Source organism: Colletotrichum abscissum (assembly GCF_030869225.1).
Source record: "Colletotrichum abscissum strain IMI 504890 chromosome Unknown Scaffold_6.1, whole genome shotgun sequence".
Lineage (NCBI taxonomy): Eukaryota > Fungi > Ascomycota > Sordariomycetes > Glomerellales > Glomerellaceae > Colletotrichum > Colletotrichum abscissum.
The window spans coordinates 53,523-73,296 of NW_026850503.1; the positions used below are offsets into that span (position 1 = coordinate 53,523).

The 19,774-nt window shown below is 52.3% G+C and overlaps 3 protein-coding genes across 3 annotated transcripts; 2 read left to right on the forward strand and 1 right to left on the reverse strand.

Annotated features, from left to right (window-relative positions):
• Window positions 1-412: 412 nt before the first annotated feature.
• Window positions 413-2,385, forward strand: CABS01_03060 (ankyrin repeat and zinc finger domain-containing protein; the record flags this gene model as incomplete). The annotated part of the gene is made up of 2 exons (XM_060536437.1): window positions 413-458; window positions 512-2,385. 2 exons carry the CDS (start codon window positions 413-415, stop codon window positions 2,383-2,385), a joined length of 1,920 nt encoding a protein of 639 aa, XP_060392356.1.
• A 6,313-nt stretch (window positions 2,386-8,698) lies between these two features.
• On the reverse strand, window positions 8,699-9,322 carry CABS01_03061 (uncharacterized protein; the record flags this gene model as incomplete). The annotated part of the gene is made up of 1 exon (XM_060536438.1): window positions 8,699-9,322. The coding sequence occupies one exon, from the start codon at window positions 9,320-9,322 to the stop codon at window positions 8,699-8,701; it is 624 nt and encodes a 207-aa protein (XP_060392357.1).
• A 3,696-nt stretch (window positions 9,323-13,018) lies between these two features.
• On the forward strand, window positions 13,019-15,175 carry CABS01_03062 (adhesin protein Mad1; the record flags this gene model as incomplete). The annotated part of the gene is made up of 2 exons (XM_060536439.1): window positions 13,019-13,078; window positions 13,172-15,175. 2 exons carry the CDS (start codon window positions 13,019-13,021, stop codon window positions 15,173-15,175), a joined length of 2,064 nt encoding a protein of 687 aa, XP_060392358.1.
• Window positions 15,176-19,774: the final 4,599 nt, after the last annotated feature.

Genomic DNA, 19,774 nt, shown 5'->3' on the forward strand with positions numbered 1-19,774 from the left:
AGCTAATCCACGCTTGGTGACGTGATGGTCGCCAACCTACTGTCACTTCAGCTGGCTTCGTCCATGGCCCCTGTTCAAACCCGCCAAGCTTGTCCTATTCGTTCATTCCTCTGTTATGTCACGTGGCTGCCAGCCTCAAATCAGATGGACCCCACCGAGTCCCGTCAAGCCACACATCGCGGGGCTTTGTGGCGGTGACCTGTTCGAACTTCTGTGGCTTGCGTCAGTTCATGTTCACCGGCTGAGTCATCTCCGAAAGCGAGCTCTTCGTCATCAATTGAATATTGGTGCCCCGCCATCCCGAGCTTTAAGTCATTGCGACGGCGCAAAACGAGGGCCAACACTGTTTTTCAATCCCTCTTTCTACAATTTACACCTGGAATAGCTGCGAGGGCTTGTTATACAGTTCGAAATGGCTGCCAAAAATGCGCCAGATCTTCTCAAGAGACCCCTCTACGGTTTGTCCTCTCTGCAACTACTACCCCGCCATCGTCAACTGACCCAGTCACAGTCTATGATCTTCCCCAAGAAGTGTTGTCTACACTCTCCTTGAAGCCCGACGCCTATATGCCCGAACAAGCCCCTCCATCGCCTCCCTCGAAAGATACGGCCTCCTCCGATCTCGTCGGCTCACAAGCCTGCTCCCTTTGCGGAATTACTTTTCCCACCGTTATCGACCAGCGAAGCCATCAGAAATCCGATTGGCACCACTACAACTTGAAGCAGAAGCTGCGCAGCGGAAAGCCAGTATCCGAGAATGAATTCGAAAAGTTAATCGGGGACCTTGACGAGAGTCTGTCGGGATCAGACTCGGAAGAGTCCGAGGATGAAGAGAAGGAATCCACACTCACAGCACTGCTGAAGAAGCAGGCGACGCTCGCCGACAAGTACGCATCGCCAACCGCAGATTATAATGACGGAGAAGAAGACACGATACGACGCAGGGGGAAGGGCAATCCGCCTCTAATCTGGTTCAGCTCACCAGTTCTCCCATCAAACACATACTTTGGCCTCTATAGGGCTATCCTTAGCCCCGAAGAGCTGCGCGACGAGACAAAGCTGGTGGAAGTCGTTAGAAAGAAGCAGTTGGACCCAATAGCCGCGCCAAAAGTCTCTAAAGACGGCGCAGCACCGCCGCCAGCGGCATACAAAGGTCCTCACTTCTTCTTGTGCATGATTGGTGGTGGCCACTTCGCCGCCATGGTCGTAGCATTGCCGCCACGACAAAACAAGTCTTCCGCAGGCGCAATGAATCGTGAAGCAACCGTACTTGCTCACAAAACATTCCATCGATACACAACTAGACGAAAGCAGGGTGGTTCGCAATCAGCCAATGATAACTCCAAGGGAAATGCCCACTCGGCCGGTGCCAGCATCCGTCGGTACAACGAACAAGCCTTGGTGGACGACGTACGCAATCTTCTCCAAGAATGGAAGGGGCTTCTTGATACGTCTGAGCTGCTCTTTATTCGAGCAACGGGGGCGACGAATCGAAGAACGCTATTCGGACCGTACGATGGGCAAATATTGAAACACAACGATTCGAGGATACGAGGGTTCCCGTTCAGCACACGAAGGGCGACACAGAAAGAGTTGATGAGATCTTTCATTGAGCTCACGAGACTAAAAGTCAGAGAAATTAACCCGGAAGACGAGATTAAACCAAAGTCCGAGACGCCCACACCTGCGAAGAGCGCCGCTCCGAAGCCTACGAAGCCAAAGCTTACAGAGGAAGAGGAGATTGCGTTATTGCATACCACACAGATTCAGGCGTTCATCCGGCGCTCGAAACTTCCAGCCCTACTATCCTACCTCAAGACCAATGACGTATCTCCCGATTTCCAATTTCAGCCGGCAGACCAGAATCACCACTCACCAACACCCCTCCACTTGGCTGCTCATCAGAATGCTGCGCCTCTAGTTCTAGGCCTCATCGCACGCGGCAGTGCATCTCCTCTGATCACCAACAAAGACGGCAAGACTGCGTTTGAACTTGCAGGTGACAGGTCAACAAGAGACGCCTTCCGGGTTGCGCGATCAGAGCTCGGCGAGGATAAGTGGGATTGGGAGACCGCACGCATACCGGCACCTCTTAGCAAGGCAGATGCTGAGAAGCGTGACGAGAGAGATAGAAAGGAGAAGGATGAGCAGGAGACGGCAAGAAGGCGTGCCGAGGAAGAGAGGTTACGGGTCGAAGGACCCAAGGCGGATAGCAGGAAGCCCAAGTCTGGCGGTCTAGCGGCTATAGCGGCCACGAAGACGGCACAAGAGAAGAGAGTGGAAGAAGCCAGGGGCCTCACACCGGAGATGCGAATGAAACTCGACCGAGAGAGGAGAGCCAGGGCCGCCGAAGAGCGCCTCAAGCGCATGCAGAATAATTCATAGTCGTGATGGTCGCCGAGTGCGCTGACAACAATTTCTGGCCCATTGACAATTGAGCTAGTTATAGTAGACCAAGCGATGACACGGCTGCGCTAAACGTTATTCTCTGGCTTCTGGTGAATGATATCGAACATGTACGATATGGATGGTTGTTGGATTGCGGTGATTCAAAACGTTCCCCAATTGAAATTATTTTGTTCACATTCAGGTATGAAAACTGGTGTTGTATAGAAACCAGTAACTTCGTTACAAGCAAATATAAATCTTCAAATTATCTTTCAACTTCAGTTCCCATGGCATATCTCCATAGTTTACGCCAATAGCTGTGGAGAGGGCAGATCCCGACTTGGTCTCGAGAAATACAAACTCACGATCTCGGTGCCCGGCCTTCCGGCAGCTTGAAGTTCCAGAACGGTGGCATAAATATGGATGACTTTCCTATCCGTGGACACTTGAATTAAGAAACATGTTTACCGACGTACAGGAATTCCTTCCTGTCGAGTCTGATCATTCTGTCTGCTGCGTTGATGGTTGTGTAGCACATATCGAAGTGTGTCCCGATGCTCTCGTGCACAACGCAATGGCTGTTGGGCAGGATTTGTTCCAACGTCTTCGCTTTGACATGATAGGCGCCGAGACATAGACCTTCTGAAGGGTTGCGATCAGTCTGTGGTTAGTTGTAATGGGGTCCTGAAAGGTCCAATGGAAATTAATTGATCTTTATAGCCTTGAATCTAACTCACAGTGTCGGCTAAAATATAATCGATATGCTATGCTGGCAAGTCGACGACATTTCTCGTCTGTGATCATGGGAAACTTCACAGCTATTTCACTTCTTGGTAAAACACATTTTCTCTTTGGGAAGATATGCTGTCGTACCAGCCAGATCCGACATGAACTTGATACCCTACTCTCGACATTCAACATCACCACCACTAGCCCCGGAAACATCCGTCTACACGTTGTATCAAGGAAGACAGTCTGTGAGCCAAGCGACACGAACATTGTCAACCGTTGAGAACCTCACCCAGAGTCGAACGATTTAGGAGATATTCCAAGAGGAGGATTTATAAATCTAAGCTGAGACAAATGGTATTCGTCATCTGGCCGCAGTGGGATTCAGTCTCAACAGCCAAGTTGAGGCGTTTCTGCCACCGCCATCATCTATACCCAGATGCAAGACCGAGACAAATCGCCCCTCTAGGAAACAAGTATGTATTTGCTTCTAGGCTGTGAATGTTTTCACGGGGGACCTTGGTCTCGCTCCAGTCTTCGGACAGGCATTGCCGCAGCAGCACACCAAAGCCCTTGAACTTCAACATCCGACATGAACGTCAAACGCTATCAAGAGCCACAATCTCTACAGGAGCCTGTGTCATGTCGTTCACGATATCCTGTGAGTATCATGCCATACTACCTCGTATCTCAGAACCCTTGGTCGTGAATGCTCATGTTTCACAAGGAAAACCCGAGACAAGTTTTCGAATTTGCAAAGCCCCAATCAACAACTACACGATAGATCGACCCGTATTCCAAAACACCATGTACGCAGAAGGCATCGAAACCTCTCTCAAGCGAACTTTAACGGCACCCAGCACCCGATCCTCGGCCGACACCCCGTAATCGTCCAAAGCTGCGTATCAACCCGTAATGTTCTCCATCACTCGGTAGACTAGGCATGTCTCTCACCACCCGAAACACACCTCATCCCACAAACAGAGTCCATCGCGAGAGACTAGTCTCGCGGAACAAAAAGACTACATCTCGTATCCTCTCCAAACACTTCTCTCCGAGTCTCGACCGTTTACACGACCTTGTCTCACACACCGAACCACAACGCCCCTCCACAAAACGTCAACGTCAATGCATCACATACAGGCATACCTACCTGCAATCGACCGCAAAAGTTTTGCTTTTTTCTCAACGTACGAGGTCGTAAAGCCGCTCATTGCATATTCTTCTAAAACATTTCCTTCCCAAGGCTTCCACCAGTTCACTGGCCACCTCCATTTACGATCCCGATCTTGCCGTAGAATCGTACTCCAGCTCCCCCAAAAGGTATTCCCGAAAGGGACCGCACAAACGGTCGGGTACCTGCATTAGATCCCAAACGACCTTCCAAGGGACTTCAGGCTTGATGGGAACGTTGCAGAGGCATGTGATGAATGCAACGGCTACGCAACGAGACCCGACTCACCGAGCCTGACAACCCTTCTCCCCCGCGGCCTCCGTAGCCTGACATCTTGACATTCACGCTCATGCAACGGTTATCGCACGTCCAAAGTAAAGCCGAGAAACAAGCTCCCTCGTCCAATAACTCGTCAACGTAGCACAGGCTCGTGCTACAAGCATGAACGATACCGAATACCATCTTACCGTGAAAGATCCCATCCAACCCATCACAAACACAGCCCTTACCCCCCTTCTCCAGGAGACCAGTCTGTTACACGGGGCAGTGATGGGCATCTCGAAAAGCCGGCAGCACGGGGTATCCGTACCCGCCCTCATTACGGCAGATCGCCATAGTCGAGTTGGCGATCACACTTGGCCAAACTAGCAAGAGCAAAATAAACAGCGTTCCGTTTCACAGCCACCTCCTCGAGCCCCGCGAGAGTAGTGTATCCGTATCCGTAGAGTACTATAGCCAGGACCTAGAGGCTAGAAAGGAAGAGAAAAAACTAGATTAATGCCCCTGTCTGCCGAAGCGAAGCCGCGAGCGAGCCAGAGAGAGGGAGAGCTGGTAAGCAGGAGGAGGGATACCGCGACCAACACAGTTCAGCCTCGTGTCATGAAACCGAACCATCCCCGCCCCCACTGGCCGGCTCTTCCATCGCTACCATAGCTCGCTCAGTCTCTCTGCCAAACCCATGATATCCATCTCGATATCCGTATCTCTCCCCACAACGGGAGGGAGGGGATAACCAGGCAGAGAGGAGGGGATCGAAGAAAAGACCCGTCAGTCGACCAACATTTTGCCGTCCGCATCGCGTTTGTGCGGAACTGCCGGGCATGTGTTTTTTTCTTCTCTCGACGAACCAGCTTCACAGCCACCCTATACGTCACGGTAAGGCTCGCATAAAGAACGCGATGCTGAGTTCGGATTGTCCATTATGCATGTTTGGCGGGGTATGGCATCGAAACAATTAGGGATCGGAGGCCTAGGAGATTTTTTTTCCTTCGCCCCTTTGCAAGAGTTCGGATGAAGTGGTCAAGAGCTTGACATCAGCTGAATGGGATGAATGGGATACCCCCGACTGCCTCGACTGCCACTGGCAAAGAGGATGGTGTTAAACGCGGCTATTGAGCAGGATCTTGACTCGCGAGGGATCAGGACGATAGACTTCGCGGGAGTTACGCTGACCTTGCCTCCCGTTTACCTCGCAGGGTGGCGTTGAAATATCGAGTAACTTGGCAACGAAGAACTGATCTAGTGCTTGATGGGAGGACCCAATCGGTATTATAACACTCCATTCTTTCAAAACTTGGAGGATGCAGAACAGCCCAACGCATGCTGCTGTTGACTGAGTACCAACCAGTGGCTGAAAGTGAGCCGCGCTGGCACGAATAGTTTCGACAGCTGTCCACAGGAGGCTCTCGGGGATTTGGTAACCCTGCTGCAGGGGTCGGTCCATTGAGTTCCTCTTTGGGATTTCAGCGACGACCCCAGCCATCACCGTCAGGGTTGCACCGTGGAAGACACCCGTTGGAGCATAGCAAACCGGAAGGGGTGGTCCCTGTTACGGACCTGGCCTGTCTTCCGTTAGGTGACAGGGCAGCAAGGGAAGCGAACAGCAGGCCATCCATCGCGGAGTCGCGGTTGTTGCTGAATTTTCGGGGTGAACTGTCCGCCGCGAAAGGGCGCCGGTCCTTGTTAACGAAGGCAAGCCCGGCAACGGAGGTGCATCGGAGGAACAGTAATGCTCGAAAGCGAAGATGGCCGGCCCTTGCACCCAACTGTCTTGTTTGGAAGATCCTCAAAGTGCCGAGGAAACAAAATGCAACCTTGACAAGAGAGGTCGCTGAGAATAGAAGCTCAGGCGGGCCTTGGGAAATGAGAAGAGGGAAGAAACCCAGTGAACCATATGGCTAGAGACAAGACTCCAGGTCACGCCAACGGAACCAGGCGATCTCATGATCGGGACCGAGCCGTGATTGCGTTCTCTCTCGCAAACCCCCGTTTTGGATGGTCTGATTTCCTCTTTCGTCCAGCCAGGTATTGAACCAATCTGCGGGATCAATGATCGACGGCGAAGACGGGGCAGATAGTGTGCGTTCTGGGGAAGGCCGCGAAAGCTTCGGTTCACGGATACAGTTGTCGATAATTGATTGAACTTTCAATATTTCATCTCGATAGCGACCACAGCGTTGGCAACGAGATGAATGGCACGGTGTTCATCCTCTTCTCGGATACCGGCCTGGGGAGGAAGATGAAAACTCAATACTTGAGATTTGGTATTGAGTTTTGGAGGTCTCGGACGATTCATGACGGCAGTGCTGGCCGATCTTCAAGTAGAGCCAGCGCGGGTTCCAACGATATACAGCTGGTCGCAATGTCCAGGGACGCCTGTCGGGAGTCACTTTCCACGGTAAGGATGGGTCTTGATGCCCATGGCGCCGCTGTCTGTGAGGGCGGTCGGAGTTTAGGGGACCACTGCGGTCAGTTATGTCATCCAATCTCCCCCGGTTAGGTCAGACCGTCGGGCCTAGGCTCACGGTCCTCAGGCGGTATCGGCTCAAGACATGCCGCTCGAGCCTCACTATTTGTCTTGGGGCTACTCGTCAGAAATAAACAGTCACCCGGACTGTGAATACGGATATGGATGTCGAAAAAGTTGACAGCTCTGAAGCAAGAAAGAGTGTTGTTTCAGCCATACGCGAGTGGAAATTGGAGGATATCTTGAGGACCTAAAACGAGGGAAAGACGGTTGTATTGCCGGCGACTTTTGGCATGGCTCGTGTTCTCAGATTCAGGTGAGCGTGCCTGATTAGGCAAAGCCCCCCGGCTGACTCGGCTCTTTCTGGCCTGGTGGGCATTCGATAGGGCAAAAGGCCGACGTCATGCTGGCAGGATCAGTCACTCTTCTGTAAAGTCGGTTGCGAATAGATGATGGATTGGGCGCCAGAGCAACCTAGAGTTGTATGTGTTGACGCTTTTGACGCTTTTGACAATGGTGGAAAACATGACCCGCCGGGCAAAGGATCTGGATGAAGTGCACTGTAGACCAAACAACTGGGCTTGTAATTGCATCTGGGCATAGCCGCCTGGCTCTCAACAGTTGGCGACGTTGCCTTTAGCCATTGACGAGTCGTCTCAGGTAAAGGCTTGCTTGCGAAAGACTCGACAGGTTGCGGTGAAAACCCGTGTCTCGGTAAGGCGCCTGGCATCCCGCAGCCATCACATAGTGCCGCGCGGTCTGGCTAGCGCTTCTCGATGGATTGCAGACTGCATGGCCTGTTAGTTAGGCCCGATACGGGTCCGGCCATCTTGCAGCGGTTCGGCCACCCACCGAAGAGAGAAAAGGATGCTTAAATCTAAAACGAAATCTAAACCGAGAAAAGGTTGCAGTTTGGCGATCCACACGCTTGAGGGAGCCGCCGAGTAGCCTACAAGCTGTGGCTGCAAATCAAAGAGCGAAACCACCGCTGGCGTTACGTTGTCGCTGAGGTTGCAATAAGCCGTTGTGTTGCCCTGATCATTGGGTCCAACTTCCAGAAAGAGGTAGACTGATAGCCCACATTCGGCTTCGTTGGCTTCGGGTGGCTGATTTGATGAAACAACCCGTTTCCTCGGAACGAGCTCTTGAGGTGGCAATCAGGCCAAGACACGATGGAAGACTCTTTGGCCTGTTATTCTGGACCGGTCGAAGGCCAAGCATTGTGACGTCTATTGACGTGTGATTTTGCAGTTGACCCGAGGATAGACAGCCGCACAGCCGCACAGCGAGGAGGGACCTTTCACAGGTCTACGAGGCTCACGGCGATAACGATAACTAGTAAAGATATCCGTACAATGCGCCAGAATGAAGCTGGCGAGCAGGCCTTTTTCGGAAGCAAATAGAGGTTTAGACGGATGAGTAAACATTCCCGATAACTAGCAGCGGCCCGTTCGTTTTGGTTGATCTGGGCCGGTTGACCGAGCCGCGATATCTTGGCAACACGGTGGGATTGAATATACCCAACACGATATAATATCGCTTGACAGGCGTGGCGACCAGACTGGGTCCTAGATCGAACGATTTGAAGCGAGCCTATTCTTCTCGGAAGAGTGTAGGCGGCGTGGCAGCGCAGGGAGCAAAAGCGAGGGAAGGAACAACGCTCAAGAGCTATCGTGGAGCTTCTGGCCAGAAGGTCTGAGCATCGTCGACCAGGATGAAAACCAATGTCGATGGATTTGGGCAACAGGGCCGACAGGTCGCGTCATGATCGGGTAAAGCGTGCTTCGAAGATTTGGGCCGGGATCCCAGGTGTTCTTGCTCTCCTCTGAAGGGCATAGCCTCTCGAGATTCCGGCGTGCCCTTGCTGACAGAATTTTTCTTCGGGAGCAAGGGGTCCAGGGTAGCAGGATGGAGAAGGAATGCGATCGAGGTGGACTTTGGATGCAAGTGTATGACCATCTGGATGTGGATTGATGCTTTTTCCTTGCAGAGTTGGGGGTGATGGAGTCGAGCCTCGAGGTGAATGGATGTTGAAGTGGTGAACCAGGGGGAAAGGAGTGGCGGAAGGACCACGCCGTGAACAAGGCGCCAGGGGCACGAAGTGGAAGTGAAAAGTTGTGGAGAGGATGACCCCGGGCAAGCAGGGGTAAGAAGAAGGAGCAGGGGAGAGGAAGAATCCCCTCCTTTTGGCAAGGCAAGGCAAGAGACAGGGGGGAGAAATGGCAGGGATCCAAGGCAACGTCGTGGGTTGCCCTTTCCCAAGAGGTTTCCTTTCCGCTGGTCATTGATTGGCTCCGAGATGCTGTTCCTGCATTAGCGCAACGGAGAAGCTGGCGCTGTGGCTGAGCGTTTCAACTTGGACTGGGCAAGGAGCCCCTCGCTTGGTAGGAGAAGTCTCCAGAGGAGAGGTTGTAGAAGACTCGAGAGGCTAGGAACAATTCAAAGGAGCAGACAGGCGGCAAGGAGTCGGGATGCAAGTAATGAGTGTCTGTGTCAACTGACAAGTAGAAAGCAGCCCAAAGCAACCCTCTGGGCCTCAAAAGAGCCGTTGTTCGGAGCATGACAGGACAGAAAGGGTCATGGGCGGCAGGGAACTACCTAGGAAGTTGAGTTGATTCGTCGAGTAAGTGTCTTTACTTCTTGAGGAATGAGTTCAGGTAAGATAGGTGCGACCAAATTGTCTGTTGTCTCTTTCAACTTTGTGAGGGTGACTTGAGATGATCTGCCAGCTGTCATTGGCTAGCCCCTTTCCACCGCCATGAGCTTCTTTCGTCCAATGCTTCCGTCCTTCAGGTGGGAGGTCCGACGGGAGGTACACCAATGGGCCCAGGTGCCAATACACGGGTACGCAGAGTGGTCCGCGTATTATCGACTTCCATCTATCTGGAGGGCTAGGGTAGGATGGACCAAGAATTGATTCTGCAGATTAAAAAAATGATAACAAGAGTTAACAGTCTCTCCCGTCTCTAACTGTCTGTATCTGTCTGCACTACATACAACTCAAACTTTGCTAAGGTGATCCTTGAGACGCTCCATAGAGGGAGGCTGAGATGGACACGGATGCAGGCTGGAACACGGTTAACATTATCAACCTTTCAAATTAACTTTTGGTGACCTTTTGCTAGGCCTAAAATACACACGGGTAATGATTACGTGCAGCATTTGGTGCCTCCATATGTGCCTTGCCGCCGTGTTGATCTTCCAAAGAGCCCCAAAGTGCTGGATGGGCTGACGTTAGGCGCGGAGGCCAGCGTATCGAGGCATCCTGGGGCATCCAATCCACGCCGTTTATTGGAGGGCGAAAGGCGGCGGCGAGTCCGTTTGAGACGTCCAGATTCGCCGTAGTTCAACCCCAGAGACTCCAGCCCGTAATAATCCACGATTGGCTGGATGTGAAGTGGTGGGGTCTTTGGATGGATGGATGGCGGGGCGGGTACGGAGTACCTACTATGGTAAGGTCTTTCTGCCCCTGACTAAAGTAAAAGCCACCCACCGATGGGAAAGAATTGGTGCACCCTTGGGGTTACAGCGTTTTGTGAGCAGAGTCGCAACCGACAATCAAAAGTGTGTGAAGTTGTAGAGCGATTACCAAATAGACTGGCTAACAATGAGCCATTCCCAATGCGGGAAAAGGTACAGTTACAGCGAGTCGCAGATGGTAAGCCACGGGGTCACTTAGATCGGGGTAGGCGTCCGTTGTCCCCTCAAAAGATCAAAAAAGGCGTCCAGTCTCTACCGCAGTAGGTACTTTGTTCTGCTGGGGGAGATTCAGATTCCCTGTGGCGTCAAGCCTAGATTTCAGACCAAGACCGGTGAGAGAAAAGCAAGCCTCTGGGGAAGGTTAGCGCAAACGGCCAGCCTAGAACTGCACTCCAGACTCTCGTCTCTACTACCTATGCATCCGCACCTTACTTGTACTTTGCCACTGAATGAACACTCAAAAGGTGCATCCGTCTTTTCTTGCAGTCGACAGTCTGCAGACTGCAGGGGGGGCCAGGTAGAGAGATGCAGCTCACAGCTTGGGCCTTCTCACGTCGTCGGCGACGGGGTCTCTTTAGGTAGGCAGCCCCTGTCCATGCTCTTTCCTGTTCCTGAACGGGACAGCATTGGATGGCAAGGGGGAAGGTCACCAAGGGTACGTACCCGACTACTCACTTTACCGCCCAAGCGTCACGGCGGCGGCAAAACAAAGCGCAGAACTGGCAGATGGCAACTTTGCAGTCTGCATCCTTCACCACCGTCCACGGTTCTGCGATCCACGATCCATGGCACACGGTTCCTGTTCGGGTACAGAATGCACAGAAACAGAAAGTCAGACTTAGGCTACCGTCAATGTCTAAGACAGACAGACAACCTGCTGCCCCTCGCTCGCTCGCTCGCTCCCTCCAGTCATCTGAAAGTCGCAGACGGCGGCACCAAAGCGTACGCACCGACCTCATCTCATCTCCATCCGCAACTCACAGACTCGACTCAACATCTTACTCTCACTCTCACTCTCACTCTCACTCTCACCAAGCAAGTCCAACCCACCGACGCTGTCTGGCTTGTCTTGCATTCGCTTCCCGTCCTTTCCGTCCGCCCATGGCTTTGACGGATCGTCGACACCTTCATCTCGAGCATAACAGGCGGTGCTCTTTAGTCTCGGTCCTGCATCAACCGCCATCTCCACATGGCGTCCGTGTTGTTATTCATGAACACTTCTCCATCTTGCCCTCGGCCGTAGCATATCGTCATTGTTCACAGAACACACATCCCCATCTTGCCCCTAATCTGACTAAACCCTATGGCACCACCAAAGCAACTGCGGATCTCTCCAATTAAGCACCATCACACGGTTATGCATGAGCATGAAACTCAGCCTGGCCTACGAGCATGAGCATTACCTTTGTTCCGGAAGGCTGAGCACACTCAATCTCAACATCCATCACTTCCAATTCGTCAACCATGTGCCGTAACCTCCATGTAGTTTATGGAGAGGGCCTCCAGGACTTGAACGAGGAGGCCACTGTTCAACCATTGGGATGGAGACACACACAGAGAGTCCCGTCCTCATGCTCAAGGATCAAAGAGGTTGTCCAGGGGCTGCAGTGCCCAAATGCACCCTTCTCCGTCTGTTCCTGGCTCCGATCCGAGCAACAAGTTGCTCGAATAGGAACCGTTCAACCGCTCAGGTGCCGGATGGGAAGAAGGCAGTGCTGTTTCTGGCCCCATCCTGCAATCCCCCATTTCCCAGCCCAGTCTTCAGTCGTAGCACCATCCAGAAGTCTGCTTGGAGAACCAAACCCCTGTTGGCGGATAGCATGGCCTTCGAAGAGGCCGGCATCAAACCCGGCTTCGCTTTGCCTTGCTTGCCATGCCCTCCGGTGACCTCTCCTCCTTTAGCCTCCATCCACCCATCCCATATCCACATCTGCGCCCACCACCGCACCACGGCCATCCATCAGCCAGTCCACAAGCCCCCATGCCTAGTGCGAGTGCTGTCCACATCCATGGCCATGCCACGGGTCCGCTGTACCTAGTCCGTGCAGCACGGCCTTGCACTTGCACCTCCTGCCTGGATCCACCCCGTCTCCGTCCCTCATCCCCGTTCGGTCCTCTCTCTGCGTCTGTTCAGTCAGTCACTCAGTCTGTCAGTCTCCCACCCCCCCTCCAGGCAAGCCGCCTGCTCAGGTGAGGGTGAGGGTGAGGGTGAGGACTGGGAACCTCACACCCAACCATCCCCAGTGATAGGAGTCGTCGTTCTTGTATATAGACTCTTCCTCTTCCCGCTCATGTTTACTGTTTCGATTCTCATCTTCATCGAACATTCTTTCCTACTTTCGTTCTATCAAACAACAGTCCATTCGCTTTCTGAGTGTAAAGTCATTCGCTTCTTTACTCTCAACTTAATACCAACTTAGTTTTTTGTTTCCTCTACTTTCACTAGAACAAAGTATCTCTCACTCTCACTTCAAAGAAAGAATCCTCGTCCATCATTCAAAATGAAGAACAGCGTTGCTCTTCTGGCCCTTGCCGCCGGCGTCAGCCAGGTCACTGCTACCGTAAGTCATCCTACAACAACATCTCCACAGTCGAATCTCACATGAGATCTCGTCTACTCCTCTCTGGTCGGTGATCACTAACAAGCTTCACAGGGCTGGAACAAGTTCCCTTCCTTCACCTGCCCCGAGAACACCGACAACAAGTGTGACGACAAGCAGAAGGATGGCTTCTCCTGGGGTGACTTGAACACTGGATCGTTCAGCAACTATGGCGGCTTCGACTTCAAGGGCTGGACCTGCGGAAGCGATTTCTCCAAGCGCGATGTTCTCGCTCCCCGCACCTTCGGCAAGGGCAAGGTCATTGAGGGCTCTTGCGGAAGCACCAAGGAGACCTCTCCCTCCTTCGGCTGTGGCTCCGGCACTAGCTCCCCCGACAAGTTCTCCATTGTCCACTTCGACGTCTCCGTCGAGTTCGACTGCGACCTCGAGTTCCACTACGACATGCCCGATGGCTCCAGCTGCAAGCACCGCTCTGCCTGCTCCAAGTCTGGAACTACTGTCAAGAACTCCCAGTGCGGTGGTGCCAAGAACGTCACCATTGTCTACCCTGAGCAGCCATCCAAGCCCAAGACCACCTGCGGTGTTGGCATCCACACCATCAGCTTCGACTGCAGCCCTCCCCAGACCACCGTCCCTCCCAAGACCAAGACCAGCTCTTTCGCCATCGCCACCACCTTGAGCACCAAGACTCACGACAAGCCCGTCAAGACCACCTCCGAGGCCGAGGCCACCTCCACCGCCGTTGTTCCCTCCGTCTCCAAGCCCACCAAGCCCGTTGAGGAGACCACCGAGGCCACCAAGCCTGCCACCACCGGCCCCTCCAAGGAGACCGAGACTGCTCCCGTTCCCAGCAAGGGCGAGACCACCTCCGCTGCCCTCCCCTCCATCTCCATCCCCGCGGACTCGACCACTGCTGTTGTTCCTTCCGTCACCAAGCCTGCCGAGACCCCCATTGTCTCCAAGCCCACTGAGGAGACCACCAAGCCTGTCGAGTCTGTCACCAAGCCCGTCGGCGGTGAGACTACCTCTGCTGCGCTCCCCAGCGCCTCCGTTCCCACCGTCCCCGGCAATGGCACCCAGCCTGCTGAGACCGTCCCCGCGACCGTCCCCGCCGTCCCCGAGACCAAGACCACTGTCTACGACACCACCTCCACCGTCTACACCACCCGCGTTGAGACCGTCACTTCCTGCGCTCCCGAGGTCACCAACTGCCCCGCCAAGTCCCACGCCGTTGTCACCGTCACCGTCCCCGTCTCTACCACCATCTGCCCCGTCACCGAGACCTTCGTCCACACCCCCGGTGTTCCCTCCAAGCCTGCTGCCACCCAGCCCGCCGGTGTTCCTTCCCAGGGTGTCTCCTCCCAGAAGCCTGTCGCCTCGGTCACTGTTCCCGCTGGCCCCGTTGAGACTCTTCCCTGCCCCGATGTCGTTCCCCAGTGCTTGAGCACCTGGATGTTCTCTTCCGGCTGCACTGACAACTCTGATGTCAACTGCTTCTGCCCCGACTCCAAGTTCGTCGAGAACGTCTTCTCTTGCATCTACTCCTACGGTGCCAGCGACGAGATCATCTCCAAGGCTACTCAGTTCTTCCAAGGCATCTGCGCTGCTCACATCCCTGAGAACCCTGCCATCGTCACTGTCCCTGCCACCATCACCACCGCCATCACCGTCTCGGCCACCAAGCCCGCTGCCACCAACCCTGCTGAGTACACCACCGTCACCGTTGACAAGACCATCGTTGTCCCCTGCGTCACCTCTGGCACCACCGTCCCCGGTTCCTCCACCACCGCCATCATCAAGACCACTCTCGAGGTTCCCCACGTCTCCTTCGCCACCAACTCCGCCTCGGTCGTCGTTCCCGTCCCGGCTCCCTCTGCCCCCGCCGGAACCCCCGTTGCCCCCGGCGCGACTGCCTCTTCCCAGGCCCCGGTTGCTCCCTACCCTACCACCCCCGCCGCTGGCGCCAGCAAGACCACTCCCGTCGGCACTGGCGGTGCTGCCGTCCCTACCACCACTGGCGTCGTTGTCGCCGGTGCTGGCAAGACCACCTTCGGCCTCGGTGCCGTTGTTGCCATTGCTGCCCTCGCTGCATTCTAAGCTGGGTAACATGGCTGCTTTCTCCCCTCCCCTCTACTAAGATGAAACTTACTTGAGCGCGGAGGAGAGATGCTACCCCCCAAAATTTCCTTACTGTATCCAAGTCGCTGCACGCACACACAAATCTGTAATCTACAAGCCCGCAATTTTACATATCATTCTTACGATCCTTACGAAACAAACACATTGCATAGGTGGTTTTTTATAGGTCTGGAAACATTCGGTGTTAAAAAGGCTCTATATTCCCACATTTATCTCAACTTGGCCGCGAACTTTTAGAGCGCATCAGAAAAAAAGGGTGTTGGAAGATTTTTTTATACCCCTTGGCTTGTTGGATTAATACTTAATTAGCTAGTTCCTTTCGAGAGGAATAGAAATGCGCTCTACAATGACTTTTTGGTTCCTCTTGCCTTGTGATGTCTTCCAATCCTCCGAGTACTCAAGTGACATTTGTAATAATTCTGTTAGGTTCGAGCTTGGTCGTACTGACTGTTCTACGTGAGTCCGAGCATGCTGCTGCTACTGTCAAGGTCGCAATGAGTCATGTGACGCTGTAGTTGAGACGACCCCGGAAATGAGCCGTTGTAATGCGATCGATTCCCCTTTGTCCCATAACTGGTGTGGCATAAGGTAGATAGGGGGTGTCAAAAATTTCATTTTCGTCTTCGCATGGCTCTCCGTGTTGAATCGAAGCTCACTTACCAACTTGGTAAAGTCCATCTGAAGTACGTATGCCCATAATCATGTTGTACATTGGCCCGTTGATTGAGTGTTCACGGGCTCGCCGGGGGAGCATTGACCATGAAGCCCCCTCCTTCCCCCCTCTCCTCTCTTCACAAAAGGCAGAAACCATGGTCATCCGTCTGAGGGTTTCGAAAACCATGGTAGAATAGGCTTGCCTCGTCCGTCGGCCTAGCTGAGGATCCGTTTTCTAGGTATTGCCATTACTTGAGGAGCTTGGGTTCGGGTCTGGGTCGGGGATGGGATATACACTGGCGCCAGATCGTTGCAAGTTTGTATGTTCCCATTATTTGTTTTTATTTGTTTTTATGTTCTGCCTTTGCTGGCTGCTCGGGCGGTTCTCGATATCGATTGCACGGTATTAATACACAGTATTAGTGAATACTCTTACCGTCTCGATAGACTATTTTTCTAGATTTTCTACCTTTCCTCCTTTCTAACTTTCCTTCCTACAAAGTTCACAACCTAACCACGGATCGATTGACGGCGACGTTGGGCGCCCGATGCCACTACCTTGTGAGCCCGCGCACCTGGCTGAGTTCGCTGCCCTTCCAGGTGACAGCAGCTCACAACGGTGGCATCGGAGATGCCCTCGTCGCCGTCGTTATTATTTATTACTATTTGTTTATATATTCTGCCTTTGCTGGATGCTCGGGCGGTTTTCGATATCGATTATACGATACTAATATATAGTATCAATGGATACTCCCACTGTCTCGATAGACTATTTTTTTTTTTTTTTTTTTTAGATTTCCTTCCTCCTTTTCAACTTTCCCTCCTGCAAAGTTCATAACTACGGATTATTGACGGCGATATTGGGCGCCCGACGCTACCACCTTGTGAGCCTGCGCCCACTTGGCTGAGTTTGCGGCCCTCCAGGTGACAGCAGCTCACAACGGTGGCATCGGAGATGTCCTCGCCGTCGTCAAGAATAACGCCACCCTCTGCAAGCACTGATGTCTGGCCTGGCACCTTCAACTTCAACTCGCACACACACACACACGCATTCGTTACCTCTTTCCCTTTGTCGAAGTCGAAAAACGCTACTTCCCTCGCCGTCTACTATTATCGCGCTGTCGCTGTCGCTATCGCTGTGGCTGTCGAATCGTCTACCTCAAACATATACTGTCGAAATGCCGAGACGCCCACGCCCAGTGATTATCGACCCCTGGGGCTTCCTCGATGGCTGTTGCCATAATTGGCGCCCAGCTTATGCAACATGGCCTCGAAATGCCTGACCGACTCCAGAGTACTATCAATACTCTAAAATCGCAGCGTAGGAGTAAATTAGGAAAGCCTAAAAGGGATATTCTAGAGTTGTTAAATAGGACGGAAAGCCGTTAATAATCCGTGGTTGTGAACTTTGCAGGAGGGAAAGTTGAAAAGGTAGAAGGAAATCTAAAAAAATAGTCTATCGAGATAGTAAGAGTATTTATTAATATTATATATTAATACTATATAATCGATATCGAGAACCGCCCGAGCAGCTACCAAAGGCAGAAGATTAAAATAAATAGGGCGGAAAGTAGGGGGTAGTTTTCGGCTGTTCGGAAGGCGATTAATGTGTTGCGGCGGGGCTATTAGTATCTTAAGTTTGGTCAGTATCGACAATCGGTAACGGCTACGGCCGGCTATAGTCAGTTGTGAAGTTTGTTACGCAATAATAAAGACACTCGATATTGATCCTGATAGATCAGCTTGCCCGTGAAGGCGAAGATGGCCCTCAATGAGGCGGGCTGGACCTCAAAGGGGTATGTTCCCATTATACTGCTGTAGAGTTGACGATTCGTGAAAGCGATTCTAAAAGGCCATTTCTCTGACCATCATGGACTCCGTTTGGGAATTGAGCAAGCTGGATTGTTCCTGCGGAAGAGTTCCTGCTATGCTTGAGGTTCAGTTCGGGGCTTGGGGACTTGGATTTCCCATTCGGAGAGCCTAGCTCAACAACGAATGACACAATTTTTTGAGATATGGCCTACGCTCACGGAAGTTGTGTTCAGACATGGGTGGAGGTAAGGTAAAGAATGACTGATTGGAATGTCTGGTTCAACCTTGTAACCTACTTGTCTCAGGCTAGACTGCGTTGGTAGTTTGTTGGCGATAAACTTACCAGACTCATCCCATCTATGCGGACGATATGATATTTCCATTACTGAAATAATCCAAAGTGGAATGAACGTTTTTCAGAGTCAGAACCTCTGCCATATCGAAGAACAAGTGCATGCTACCGGGGTTGATCACCTGGGGCAGCTGTCTGGAATTCGTACCGCTGTAGCGATGTGAAATCGAAAGCGACATCAAGAAGAAATCTTTCCTAACGTACTGAGAAACGCTTTTCGGCCACCGAATGAGGCAGGTAACCTAATCATCACCGCACATCCACCCATTTTAGAGAGCTTCAGAGAGAACACCAGTTGAGGAGTCGGGAACGCCTACATATTCAATCTCATGAAGGTGATATTCCCGGAATTTGACAGCCGCTTAAGATCGAGGGAGCTTTCTTCACTACGGTCGATCATGTTACCCAAAGTTATCGACTTGATGGCCAGAAGCGTCTTCTTTGGGCTCAAGGCCTTCGATTCCATTCAACAGTTCAGGATCGCCGAGATTCTTACTTTCGCCAATCACTTCAGAGCTATCACATCTCACCCAAACTTTATTGCCCCAATCAATATTCTCATGGTTTTGATGGAATATAAGTATAAATTAGAATGCTTGAGCTACGAGATGAAGTGTGATGAATGACACAATGTAGAAGCCGCCGTGCAGAATTAGATGTCGTTATAGGTCCATCGGACCTTTGAAGGAGCCTATGTACGGAACTAGAGTGAATATCCAGCTCTACCTTGCGGCAGAGCTAAAGCGATCTGTGCTACAATGTTCATTCGCCGTTCGTTCGTCGGCACCGGCCCGAGAAGTACGGTAGTAGCCCCACTTTTGCGGTGCCTCGGTCCCGGCTTCGGAGACGACGTTGCACATGCCTCGGAGTCATTCCCCTCAGCCCGTCCAACAAGTCCGCCCGTCGAAACAATATGTGGTAGACTTGTTCCCATTTTACCTGATACTTTTACAAGGCCAATAGATTCACCCTGAAGTGTGCTTGATAAAGCGTTGAGCGCTATGTTGCGAGACGAATGGCGTTCTCTTGTTGTAGCCTTTCATTTTCCTGGTCATTTCCATGTGTGATCAATCCGACCGACTATCGAGGCCCCGCCTTAGCTCCAAGTTGAATCGTCTCAATACCGAGAACGAGGAGACCCGGTCATAGTTACCAGTGGACGGGGCAGGACCCTCGCCGAAACCCGGCGCCGAAGCTCTCAAGGAGCAGTAAATCAGTCATCCATCTTTGAAATTTGGAGTCTGGTTTAGTACTTGATCGTGTGCTATTGTTGTACTTGCTTTTGTAAGTTCAGTTGGCACCAAGCCATCTGATGGTGCCGTAACGCCCGGTTAGACTTTTGCAAGCCAGCTCATACTGGCGAGATCGGTGTCTCAGGGAAGGGGGGTTGTGTATCCACTGTGGCTCCATGCCGAGTCATCAGTAACCAGTGAATGACGAGTATACTGCGTGACTTTGTTGTGCACTTCAGCAGAGGATGTGGTCTTTGTGAAGTTTCTGGCGGAGGAGATGGTCCATCTTGTCGATTCGCATCGGCATTGATGCTAAGCACTTCTTATTCTGCGCCCCCAGCATGGTTCGAGACCATACATTGAGATGTGGCGTCACTTTCGCCCTCCTCTCGAGATAGATTGGAGGCTAAAGACTTCAAATGAGGCATAATGTAAAGATTATTGCAGGATTACGCTGTACTGCAAACATAAGAGTTCTCAAGACCTTGGCGTTGCTCTTTTTCACGC